Below are 14,021 nucleotides of genomic sequence, written 5' to 3'. Positions count from 1 at the left end.
CCCATGGCAAGAAAGGAATGCAGTTGTGAAGGTGATGCTCTCCCCCTAATCCTGGCCCAAGATAGATGCCAAGAAGATCATCACTGACAACTACCAAATGCTTGCAATTTACATTAAAACGTCTGGCCACAAAGACCCTAGGAAGAGGCAGATAAGAGATCCAATACTCGTAGTTTGCAAATACAGATGTAGTAAATAAAAGGTATGGTTTTATATATTTATTTTAATGGGTTGTCATATTATCAGAAGGGCATTATGCTGAACAACCACCTATTTTTAATTTACAATGTTTTATTATTCTTTTGACTTTGGTGGCTTAACAATATTGAATAGATTTTAATGTTAGATAAGCACAATTGATGATTTAGAAACAGGGGACAATTTACTGCTGCAGTACAGGAATGGTACTTCATTTTATCTCAGCCAAGTGATGTAACATTGTAGAATCAGACACTGATCTTCAAGGTATAAAAGAGCTGCAGAATTCTGCTCCCCCCCAGTGATTTGGTTTTTATTGAGATTTTATGAAAATAATGGTACAAAACCAATGAAAACTGAAGGTGGGAGGATTAGGAGAGATTAAGTGGTCAAGGTAGTAAAGCATATAATACACCGGAATGTTCTTTACAATAATAACTCCAGGAAGAGGGTCGTTGTAGGATTACAGTCATGTAGAACAGTACAGTTACAAGACAATATATACTCAACCTGAGTGCGCTGCAGTGTATGCGGGAGGGTGGAAGAACAAGGTAAAGGGGTTATTCCAGAACATTGGGAGGAGCATCCTTTGGGAGATAGATTGGTACCATTTATCTAGTATTGCTGAGAGGAACATTTTAGGGCTTGGTCAAAAAGATTCCATTACAAAGTTATTTTGTAAATAGAATAAAATGACCTATATCTAAGGGAATCCTGGGATGGCTCAACTGAGATTGTCCTCTTAGGCATTGTTTATCAACTCCAGTGTGTACGAGGCCTATTAAAACCGTACAAAACCATGTATTTTGTACCCTCTTTTAACAATGTGTTCATAGTGGATTCTCTAAGCTTTCCTGCAGCATTGTGTACTATGCACTTTATATTTTACAAAACTGTGAATGCTCTAAGCAATGTCGAAATTGACACAATATGAAACAAATGCAGGCCAGAAAGCGTGTGTACAGGTCCATTTTCTTACATTAGTCTTTGATTCCCCAGCGTCAGAGAGCTTTTACTAGGCTTTGTTGACACTTTAAACGTGCTTTGAATGCTTGAGTTTAACAGACTTGTGCGAGTCTTTAGGTTTAATAAAAAGTTCAACCATTTGTGCCCTATGACTCTATAAAAGTAAAAGCACTAAATCCAAGGGTGTAACTACAGGAGTTGCGGCCACAACAGGGCCCCGAGCCGGCACACCTGGGAAATCTAGGGTGGCAACACTGGGACTCTACGTAAATCTTTCTATAGGGCCCGGCATTGCACTGTTCCTCCCCTGGCTAGATCTGAAAATCGACTCAAACAAGCAACATGTTAGAACCATACAATGGAGTTTTCCCATCAAACTGCACAAAGGATACAAAAGCCCCGATAATAAAGATGGGACTAAATACGTGTTTCTGGAAGGTGAACAATGCTAAGCCCATGTATGAAAAAATAAAGTTTTCAGCCAGAAAGTGCAGGACCTCAAACAGCTGCAGTAAAACAAAGAGAAGTTCAATCAGGTATGTGCAACAATACCTTGATAAATGCAAGTAGTGAATAGCAAATCCAGAATACCTTTACTGTCTCTATATCCCACCTAACTTAAAAATGGAGACTTTTATATAGTTTCCAATAAATATGCCAATATGTAACCCCAATGACTCTACCTCAGTGTCCTCTGAATACCACAAGAACTCAGATTTAGAGCATAGACTGTTTGATATGTAACTTTACCCATTTAGCCAGTTGGTCAAACAACGCTAAGAAATATACAATGAAACTAAGGATATGAAATTAACTCCGCTAGAATCTCTGTAGTAGGAAACAAGGTTGATAGGCGTGCTCAGGACATTATTGGTATTGAACACAAGAGGTAACTGGAAGTTCATGGGATGGGCAGACACCGGCTCAGCGTGTTTCAAAGTATAGCGCAGAGCAATGGTGGTTTATTACACGCATTAAGGACCCTATTGGATCCAGCGAATGGCCCATAGCCGATAAGTGTTACTTTGTTTTGTTTTTTTCATTTCAAATGATTGAACTCCAGATAATACTACATTTTCAGGTGGCCTTATCCTTTAAATTATAATTGTAGTATTGTATTATGTAATAGTAAGCAGTCTTTGCATTGATGCACCACATAAGTACACAACTCAAAAGCACTAAAACTAGACTGTACAACTCTCTCAAAGACTAAAGTAGTCCATTTTATTTCATAATAAAGAGTAAGATTTTACCTGTTTCGTTCTGTCCCTTGACTCAGGCGATAAATTATTATATGTATAATGAGCTTGTGTGATGCCACAAAACAAAACAGCAACTACACCTGCAAGCAGAAGACAGCGGCACAAACATTAGCACAATGCAACACAAATCAGTACACAGTCATACAGTCCTAGATGGAGAAAAAAATTCATGCCCATATGAAAGTATTACAAATCAAGCTAACAGTCCTCTAGCTATGCTCGATGTAATGCTTTGAATTCAAATTATTCCACAACTTTGCGGAACAGTAAATTGGAATGCTACTTTCTTATACGAGTCTTCCTGAACTAAACTAGGGAAAATATTTTGCTAGGTTGTAGAGGAGGGTGAACTATATTGTGTTACCTATATTTGAATGACAGAACAGCTCTGGTTACATAGGAAATTAATCAGAAACTAAACACTGTGTGTTGCAGATTACTTTTCTGTGAAAGTCTTTCCCACATCCTCAGTCACTGACTTCACACCAACTACACAATGAATAAAGAATTAGCCCAGCAACAGCGTCTGCAGAAGATTTTTTTTTTTTAACTTAATTTGCTTGTTCACATGCAGACATAGCACATATCAAGTTGTCTTCTTACGCCGGGCAATTTCATTATTCTTCCACATGCTGGCTCTTTAACGAAATACAAAAGAATTAGAAAATTACTTTTTGGCCACCAAAAGGCACTTTCAAAGAACTGTACTACACAGGCCAGATGAATGAATGAGCGCATGTGTACTGTGCTCTGTGAATCAAATTACTATGTTTCTGTCCCAGCTTAAATAAATTACTGCAGCCTGAGCAGAAGGAACTGTCAATCACTTGAAGCAAACAAAATGTAACACCATCACCACACCCCTGCATTGCGGAGAACTGCAAGACACTGACCTTTACCTCTGCTCAGACCACAGATGTTGTGAGTAATAAAAAATAAAAGGCAACACAACCCCTTTCAAAATCCTCAACCAGCCCCAGTGCTAACTAAACAGCTTGAGTGGGTTTCCATCATAAAAGAGAAACCACAATCTTGGGGTCCTCTTGCTATAATAAAAACCAGCCCCATGCTGGTCACCACCATGCTGGTGTCTTTATAGGGTGGTGGTTGTAGAGGATGTCACAAAATGACATTCCTTGAAGAGGCTACCAGCCCATCCTCATCTGCCCCCTATAGAGGCACCTGCCCTGTCCATCCTGGGAACAATTTATTCTACGGTAGAGGGACCCAACACTTGTTATCTCCCTGTAAGAGCGGAAACCAGCCCTGGGGCTGGCTGAGGTATTAAGAAGGGAAGGCATGTTGTCCAGCTTTTAATTACTTATTTTTATTTCACCACAATATCATATATTTACAATTATTCAATAGCAAACTATGTAGCTACCTATGGATTTGCAAGTAAAACATACCAATAGTTTGGTGTTTAATGTTAAGCTTACACCTAGAGAAATCTTAGTGACTGTGATACGCTATGGCAACAGGGCCAAAAAGCATTAAAAGACAAACGGACATGTCCTACATCTGCACAAACAAAAATATATATAAAGAAAACATACAGTTTTCTTTGCCACCATCTTTGAGATAGCTTAACATTATAGCTTCCTGTCAAGAAGTTGAAATGGCAAAATAAGTTTCAGCCAGTATAACCAATTTCACAATTATGAATATATATCACTCCACAATGAAGTTTTAATTGAAGCCATATTTTTTTTAGTTTTAGTCCACTTTAAATTGAGATATCAATTACACTGAGTGTCTGAAATAGTAATGTAGATGTAGAATTGTGACAATTGGTTATAGGATGGACTAACTGCAGCAGTATAGTGCAAATGTTTCTCAAATGTTTTGTGAATCTACTTCTGGAGGACAGATAGAATCATATGTGTCTTGAAATCTGACATATGGAGGGCTGGCGCCACTATTTGGCAGCTGCCTAGGGCACCGGGCTCTGGGGCGCGGCACGGTGACCAGGTACCCAAATTATCAATGTCTCTGAATGAGACATTGTTAGTTAGGCTGTGCAATCACCCGCCCACTATTTCACCACGCCGATGGGTGTCCCAGGGTGTAATGAAAGGCTCAATAGGGCGCCAAGAAACTTTGCACTGGCCCTGGACACACGTGCCTGCACTCCTGTGGAGAGTTGAGGACAGGAGTAAGAACTGGTGATGCAGAGTAAAAAGAAAACAGGAACACAAGTGATTTTGTTATGAATGGCTGTTGACATTTGTACACTTACCTGTAAAGCTGCAAGCTTCAGCCAGGAGGAAAGTGCTCCAAGACAGTAGAAAGAACAGGGCCGTCTCCAACAAGGGGAAGCAGTGCAGCTTGGTAAACTTGGTTACGTTAATGGACAGTTAGGGAAAAAACACTTTATCATATGTGGTTTTAAAATGTATACATTTTTTCATGCAAATAAAAAGGCATTGTGGAAAATGAAGAAATAGACATTAATGGCCTGATTCAGCGTGAGATATACACGTTTGTACAATGTACAGTAAGGGCATGTTAGAGCGATTGCGTTCGGATAATTTATAAAATAAAAAGGTTTTGTACACGTTTGCAAATTAGTCACAAGTGTCAGTGGCGTGTCTGTTGTCAAGCGGACACATCTTCAATCTGAATACAGCGTACATACACGTACCCGTTACTTTTTCAAACGTCAATTACTCTTACAATTGCATTCCACTCTAAAATGATTAATAGTTTAATATTTTCTGTACCAGGCTCCTGAAGTAGTTTTTTTATTAGTAACTAGGTGCTGCAGAGCACAGAACAATAATATGCAAATCTTCTCATCAATTGGGAGATATGAGATTTTCTTGGCACTTCCTGAAATAGCAGGAAATCAGTGTAGAAAGGGCATTCTTTGCTCTAATCGACATCAGACAAGTTGCTTCCTAACAGGGGCGGGCTGGCTCGGGGGGCAGGGGGGCAACCCCCCGGCTATTAGGGCCGGGGGTAGGCCGGCCGGCCGCCCCCGGATGCAAAAAACATAGTTTTCCCCCCGTGTCAGCGCACAGGCGGCCGCATCACATGAAAGGGGATGCAGCCGCGTCATCAATGACGCGGCCGCATCCCCTGTCATATGATGCGGCCGCCTGTGTGCCCACCGGCCAGCCCGCACCTGCTTCCTAAGACAGTTAGTTAGAACTGGAGTGTACCAATGCAAAGGGGGGAGGGTGGGAACTGTGTAATGAGCTCTGAGACACAAGAATGAGCTTGATTCATCAAGGCACATATTCTGAGTGCAACCTGTGTTCAGTATTTGCGTCCGCCCAAATTCATCAAAGCACGAATCTCAAGATGCATGTGCTTTTGAAATCTGATGCTGGTCAGATATGCTCTACTACACCGGACGCAGCAGGACGCATCCAATACCTATGTGAATTATAAATTGTAAAAGAACGCACAGGAAAATTAAAAAATCTTGCGTTATTGTTGCCTGATAATAATAAAGGCATTAATGTTAAAACAGTAAAAAAAAAATAATAATACATGAAATACATTATAATGTTGTTAATATCTGAGCATAAAATAAAGTTTTACAGTTGCTTCTGATGGCAAACACATGTTATAGCATGCGCATGCATACAAGACCATCATCACCACTGATCAGGACTTAGACTAGCCGTGTAGCTGGAACAAGAGATACGGCAGAAAAACAAGTAACTTTCAGACACTCAGAGCTTGATTCAGACGTGGCTGCGTGAGCTTGAGTTTGGCTTGCCCCTAATGTAAATTCACTATGGCAAAACACCCCTTCCCCGCCCAGACCACTCCCCAAAATTGTAGGCTGTAGCAAACGTCCTTTGCCCTCACAGGTGCACGGAACAGGGCTGTTTTCACGGAAAACTGACAATTCTGGGCATGCGCAGTGATTTTGCGTACCATATGCTCAAAATCGGCAGATACGTGCCTTGATGAATCAAATCCAATGCGTCTCCTTGCATAATATCACTTGGTAATAATTTATTCTATCCACTAAATACAAATGACTATTAAAATCCAAATATTCATTGCAATACACACGCCTACAGTAAAATGAAGTATGAAAAAAATAATCTAAAAAGGATAAAATGCATATAAAGTTAAATATGTAAATTATATGCACAAAGATTGTGTATTCTGCATTAAAGGGACTCTGATATATTTTATGGTTTATAGAGTAAAACATAGTAAGTGTGCTAGTATACAAACTGTGAGGTGCAATGTATAGACTTTTTTCTACATAATTTGATGCCCATTTAATCTTGGGTGAATACATGAATATGCACTGAATGGCATGTACTATCTTCCTATACAACTGTAAATCTGTGGAAACAACAAAAGGATATAAGAGCTGTTGAGACACCAGTACAAACACCCATCGCAAAAGAACCACTGAATATCCCAACGAAAACTCCAACAGACTTGAAAAATGCAGCAGCATCAAACGTGTGAGTGTTCTCCCCGGTTGGTTGATAAGAGACTATAGACCTAGGGAGGAAACACAAATTAAAGCTACGGTAAGACAAGTGAGGAACTGAGGAAACACAAATGTTGCAGTCTCTGGAAGGGTTTTGTAACGTTTGTACATGTTGCGTTCTGTGGAGAATGTGCAACATAGCACGTTTCCCCTGTATATTCCATCATTAACAATAAGTGATTTAAACTAGGGTTCCCATAAACTCTAGCAGTTCCCTTTCGCTTAAAACTATACACCCTTACTGGTAACTCAGTTGCCCTCAGAACCTGTGCACTGAGCAGATGTACTTATGGTGGAGAAAACACTATTGGGAAGTGACCATACTGGGAAGGCAGATCTCAGTGTTCTAGTTGTGTGGGGCGAGATAAAAACGTAATAAGAATCGTAAACTAAAAGGCCAAACCGAAAGGTGGAACTCAAGTCACATTTGTAAACTGCAGATTAAACAGAAGGAGTAGTTGGATAGGCATAGGGTGCACAATAATCCGGCACGGATGCCAGCTACTGGGCCACAATATATAGAGGAGGAAATGACTAAATCGGATGCAAGCGCACTGCTAGGTTGCAGTCCATTGGTGGAGAGACTGATTGCGATTCATGATCAGATGCATGCACATCACACAGTTGTGTCATTGCTCTGAATGGATATAACTCTGAATGTTAATTATGCATACATGTCAAATCTTGCACCAGTTTGGAAAACCTCTCGGACCTCAATGACCGTGCCAAACTCTTAATACTTTAAGGAGTGCAGCACATACGAAGAGGCATTCTAGAGTCAACCTGCTATCCCTGGTATGGACTGTGACAGAATGTAGACACATGGGGCCTGATTCATTAGGGATCTTAAATTAAGAAACTTCTTATTTAAGTCTCCTGGACAAAACCATGTTACAATACAAATTAGTATTCTGTTTTGCACATAAGTTAAATACTGGCTGTTTATTCATGTAGCACACAAATACTTGATAGCTTATTTGTACACTGAAATTTAAAGTTGATATTTGTGTGCTACATGAAAAAAGTCAGTATTTAACTTATGTGCAAAACAGAAAATTCATTTGCACCCCTTGCATTGTAACATTGCTTTGTCCAGGAGACTGAAATAAAAAACTTCTTAATTTAAGATCCTTAATGAATCAGGCCCTAAATTACTATGTCTGCCGTACGTTTCCAGTTACAGCAAAAATCTGAGCTTTTGGAACATAATTCAAAATGCTAGGTTAAATCAACATTAGATATCTCAATTTGTTTTATGTGCTTACCAAAAGTTATACATTACTACCACAAAAAACAAAAAGTCAGCATGGTACTCTGTTTCATAGTGGAGAAAAAAAATAATGAAGTTGATGTTCGATTACTGTTGTACCATATACATACTCAACTTCAGTTGTGTTAAAGTTTTTAAATGTCATGGTTTCTTGTGTAGAGTCATCACATTATTTTCTGCTTGTTTGGAACCTGTTGTAACAATCTGTAACTTTTCTTAAAGTGCCAGCAGACAGTGTATTCTGCCTTCCAGTACTTCCTTGTATAGTAGGTACTTCCGTTACGCAGAGGAAGTGAATAAAAGGAACAAAACACTTATCTCTTGAAGGCCAGGACAGCACATTTGTTGACTGATTTTGTTTCACAAAATGTCTTGTTCCTCATTATATTGAATAATACACCCAATGTACTAGATGTTATCGCACAATGCCGCTATGAATATTCCAGGTCACTTTTGTGTACATTTTTTGTGACTGTGGTCGTAGTGACACTATCTCTGGTTCCTGCTGTCTTCATGTCGTCTGATGACAAGCGGTATATGTGTAGATCATCATTGCTAATAGCCCGATATCTGTGATGAGTACGTGTTCCTGCCACAGTCTTTGCTGTTTCTAGACGGCTGTGCAGCTTGGTTTTACAGCCTTCTATTTCAGTTTGTGACATGTAGAAAAACTTTATGCCATGTACATTTTCATTTACCTGGTTATACAGGTCCAAAGATGGCAAGATGTCAAGATGTGATGGGTTTAACACCATCACTAAGGTAGTGAACATACTCCAGTTTGGTAATAGTTCTGATAAGTATTTCATAACTACCGTAATGAAGGTATGCAGAGTTATGGCTACAGGGTCATGGGTATCACTTATAACGCACAGACTCACACAGTATAAAGTATCACAATCATCTTGACTAAAATATACAGCAAATGGATGGAGTGTTGCTTGTGAGTGTCCCAGTGGAATCCTTAAATTGCATCATGACATATGAATGAATAATTTTCTGCAAAATCTAGTAATACAATAGCTTCTGTTCTTAGTTGAATGGTTTCCTTAAACTGGCATAGGTATTCAGCCTGGGAGTTTGTTGTGTACAGATGGGCTGTTGAATTATCAACAGCACTACAAATAAGATGACGGAATTGTTCCATAGTACTAGTGATTGTAACCAATTTACTTTGGTCAGTGTGGACCGATTGCTTATAGACAATTGTGTTATCGTCATCCATATCGTTATGAAAAAATGTTCAACTATTTTCTGAAGTGCTTCTAGACCTGGGCATTTGTCACATTGACGCATACAAGTTTTTGAGACCGTCACGAGCCATGGCGGTACTCACAGCCGCTGCGGCTCGCTTCCTGCGCTCCCTGGCGTCCCGGCTGTCACCTTGACGACCGGGACGTCACTTCCACCCAGCATCCGACCGTTGCTAAGGCAACGGTTGGACGCTCCTTTAGCGCGGCGTCCCGGCAGTATAGAGAGCCGGGCGCGCACGCACGTTCAGTAGATTATTTATTGGATTCAGCCTGTGGGCAGAATTAGCAGGCATTAGCCTGCAAGTGTGTATACTTCAGGGGCAAGCCCTGATTGGTCCCTCTGTGTATTTGAGGCATCTTCAGCCTCACTGCCGGTTATAGCTTAGCTGTTTCAAGTTCTGCTGACCTGCTTTGCTCCTTGTTCTTGTCCTGTGGATACTCTGTCGGATTTGTCGTGTATGACCCCTTGCTCGGAATTGGACCCTGCCTGTTGTCTCTTGTGACCCTGATCCTTCTGGCTTGTACTTTGGACCCTGCTACCTAGCTCGTGACCCCGACCTCTGGCGTGTTTTCTGACTATCCTGCTTGCCTGTGACCCTTGACCTTGGCTATCATTTTGATTATTTGCTGCTTTCTACCAGTTTCCTGGCCTGCCGCTGTGTCCTGTATTACCAACCCACACTACACCTGGAGCTAAGTCCTGGGGGCATCTGAGTACCGGTGAGCGCATCTAGCTCTAAGGGAAAGGCGATTGCTAAAGGTGAAACCTCCGTCATCAGTTCTGTGGGTTGGTGATCAGGGCCAGCAGCCTAACAGACTGAAGAACAAACAAGGATTTCAGTTAGGTCTTTGAAGTCCATCTTTAGTGGTAGAGCAGCAACCAATAATTTTAAGTTTTGGCGAGTTTTTGCAAACACACAGAATGCATACCTCTTGCAGCCACACGAACACCCCACAGAGGTCTTAAGGAACAAAACAGACAATCCAACTCAAATGTCTGGAAAACGGTCTTTGAAAGATAAAGCTCTTTCAAGTTTACTTGGAGTAGCATTTTGTGTTCGTCCTGGAACTTTTACAGAAAAACTCTTTTCTTTCCAGGACACATCCGAGAATGTTCATAGTCTTCGTAAAACTGCTGTCCCTGATGAATGATTTATACAAGAAGGGCTTTCCCTCTATATTTTTCCGATTCTGCCAGTATATCATGGGTTGCTTTAAGTTGTATTGATTGTTTTACCATATATTCTATGACATTAAATTCTTCTGCAGTCTGCTTAATTGTCCAGCTGTTTGATGCCAGAGTTAATATTTGTATTACTTCTTGTCGTGGCGCCTCTTCACACTTTTGCTTTAATTGAAAAATCAGACTCTAAATCATCACAACCTGAACATTTTCTTAGTTTTTAGAGTGTTTCTAGTGATGTGGTAGGAATAAACAATATTTAAGTAATCTTGTCTTGAATGGCTATACAAACGTCAACTTCATTTTTTTTTTTTCCTCCACTATGAAACAGAGTACCATGGTGATTTTGTTGTGGAGTAATGTATACCTTTGGTAAACACCTAAAAAATAATGCTGATTTAACCCAACATTGAAATAATTATTTTCCAAAAGATTGCATTTTTGCAGTAACTCGAAACATAAGGCAGATAAAGTAATTAGGTTTGGATTCTTGGAATCGGGAGGAAATGTTACCTTAGGGGTCCAAATTTTATGAGGATTCCTTAACTAACACCCGTTACGCTTCAAATAAACTGGAATAAATAAGGCGCAAATAATAAATAGTTTAATACATTGAAAAATCAATATTTCGGAAACCAATGGTCAGACAGTCGATACATTTGGCAGAAATAGTTTTTTTTCCACATCCTCTCTGAACTAAAAAAAATTGATAAAATCTGAGAGTGGTGGTAGGACGTTTATTTTTTTTGGGGGGGGAAATGACCCACATAAACTGAACTGCTTATTTCACTGGTGCATCATTGTATTTGATTTGAATTACGAATCATTGCATTGTAGAGCTATCCAGTAATTTTGTTTACACATATCTCAATTTGTATTAGACGAAGTACTCACGAAGACAAAACAATGGCTACAGCATCATTGAGGACACTTTCTCCAAACAATAGAGCATACAGGTCCACATCTGCACGCAGGTCATTGAATATTGCCAGGACCGTCACTTTGAAAACAATTAGCTTGCAGTTAGTAAAACATACACAATCGACAGTTAGAGGGACAGCATAAACACAAAGTTTTAAGTAATTTTATTAACGATGCACTGTGTAGGTAAGGAACTGCACAACAAGTTTACAAGTTGTGCTAGGATATTGTTGGAATATATGTAGTTTTTCTCCTGCAGCCTAAATGGGTGGTCACTTTCACTACCCATAACAGGTAGCAGTGTTCTCACTGATTAGATAATAATGTGGTCTACAGCCTATGTAGCATGCCATTCATGGCCTTTTTGGCTGCTTAATACCGAATATGCTATAAATGATCGTGCATTGGCCCTGTGATTGTTACCATACTTAGTATTAGAGTATATGGTCATTCGGCCAGCCACTTCAGGACAAAATAATCAAACATCCTGTTTGGCAGACAAGCCAAGCAAAAGAATTGCAGCATGTGTGGAGTGCACAATCACTGTACAGTTCTCTAATAGAGACAGAGATATTCAAATCTAAATATACTGACTCAATAAAGTTACAGTATATGGTTCCATTAGTGCTGCATCTGCCTATCTTTTTGACCTTAATTACTGCTGCAGAGCAGGAACACTTATCAGCACAGTGAATAACATGGTTGAACTTCCTTGAATTGTAGTACACATCAGTGATGGTACAATGAGAGAGATTCAGTGGGTATATTCTAATATAGAGCAGGCCTGTCCTATATTTGGCTCTCCAGATGTTGGGAAACTACAAGCCCCAGCATCCTTTGGCAGTAGATAGCCAGTCGATAGCTGTCAGGGCATGCTGGGATTTGTAGTTTCACAACATCTGGAGAACCACAGGTTGGCCAGACTGGATATAGGGTATATACTACTGAACGTGAACGCATGCAACTGCAGCTATTCAGACCTGCGGCTTTTCTGGCCCTTAAGACTCCTTACGCCTGAAGAGGCGAGACGGAGAGGGAAGGGGTGTTATAACAAATGCAATGTTCATTAAGGGCATGTTCATGCAATTGTGTATTGAATCAGAATGGGACATAGCAGATACACCTGAAAAAGTGGTTAAATTTGCGAGTTGTCAGGGGCAGATGATGATGACAAACACCCGAACTGCCTTGAGAAAGCTAATTAAGCGAAACGCGCGTTGGCGTTCGCTCTGTGTGATCCTATTATGTAGATAGCGCTCTGTATTGTTTGGTCCTCACAGACTTATTATAATACAATTGAGACTAATCATGTGTGGGGTTCCTAAGACATAATAGCGATTAGCGCTTCTACCTATTTAGGATCAGAGGGCTTATAGGATATATTAGCAATCTGATAGACCACTAGTATCTGCTTCACCAATCATAGTGTTCATGGGAGATTCTCCTGCTCTATCAGACTCAGTCTGTTAACAGTCAAGACCATTATATCACACTGTTAATAGGGTCTATCTTTAGAGGCAGAGTACAGTATCTTAGCTTATAGCGTTACCATTCTGTTATTTAGCCAGTGAGTCTGTGATTTACTGCAGTACTCACCTATGAATCTCACATATATATTTTTATTTCAACATATGAGATTTCCATCTTACTATACTTGAATAAGTGAATTATGTTCTCATAGGTTTAATAAAGGAGATTTTTCCGTTTATGATACTGATTATATTATAACTCATAGGGGACATTTTAGTCACTACCATTATTACTAGTTCTGCCCAAATATTTGCCCTCTGATTCATATATTTTCTATTATATGATCTATCAGTTCTTTAAATTGATCACAGAGCGATTGTTGCAGTTGATTTGCAACTTTTAATTCACTATCTTTGTCCTTTTTTAATATTTTGCGTAGCTTTACCTTGCTAGGATGAGTTTATTTTAATGTATACTAATAAAAATTTATATTTTATTTATACCTATTCTAACCAATTATCCCTGAGTGCCCCGATATATAACCTTTGTCCTATCTCCTCTTTTTGTGCAAACACCCGAACTAGCAAACCGCTTGTAATTAGAGGTTTAGGAATGATTTACAAACACTTATTGAGACTTTAGTAATCGCTCAGCCATAGAATAGGATTTGCCGACCGTTTTGTTGCAAACATAAAAGAAATATATTTTGGGAACTTGTTCCTGTTGTATTAACTAGGTTTTTCAAATTTAAATGATGCTACATAGCAATTGCATTGACAACACATAAAATAAAATGTTTTTGTATATATTTGCAAGTTGGATGTAAGTGTCGGAGGGGTGTCTGTTGCCAAGCTGGCACACCTGCTACTCATTCAGACGTATCTTCAAGTCCGAATACAGCGTACATACCCATACACTTGTGTGCTACTTTTTCAAATGCAAGTTACACTTACGCTTCCAACCCACTCTAAATCAGGCTTTAAATGTCAACTATGAATATCACTAGGTGACATTTAGGAATCAAAAAGAA

At 39.6% G+C, this 14,021-nt stretch overlaps 1 protein-coding gene across 2 annotated transcripts in view; it reads right to left on the bottom strand.

Annotated features, from left to right (window-relative positions):
* The window catches only part of SLC9A7 (solute carrier family 9 member A7), a 78,714-nt gene that overhangs the window by 23,657 nt on the left and 41,036 nt on the right, over positions 1-14,021 (bottom strand). For both annotated transcript variants that reach the window (XM_075200081.1, XM_075200082.1), the window contains exons 6-10: positions 11,495-11,600; positions 6,759-6,905; positions 4,666-4,766; positions 2,418-2,506; positions 1,557-1,670 (exon numbers count right to left, since the gene is read on the bottom strand). In XM_075200081.1, the coding sequence (XP_075056182.1) occupies positions 1,557-1,670; positions 2,418-2,506; positions 4,666-4,766; positions 6,759-6,905; positions 11,495-11,600 (557 nt within the window). The remainder of the gene's footprint in view (positions 1-1,556; positions 1,671-2,417; positions 2,507-4,665; positions 4,767-6,758; positions 6,906-11,494; positions 11,601-14,021) is intronic.

The sequence above is a fragment of the Mixophyes fleayi genome, chromosome 2 (genome assembly GCF_038048845.1).
Source record: "Mixophyes fleayi isolate aMixFle1 chromosome 2, aMixFle1.hap1, whole genome shotgun sequence".
Classification (NCBI taxonomy): domain Eukaryota; kingdom Metazoa; phylum Chordata; class Amphibia; order Anura; family Limnodynastidae; genus Mixophyes; species Mixophyes fleayi.
The sequence above is the reverse complement of the archived record's forward strand: the minus strand, read 5'-3'. Positions and strand labels throughout refer to the sequence as shown.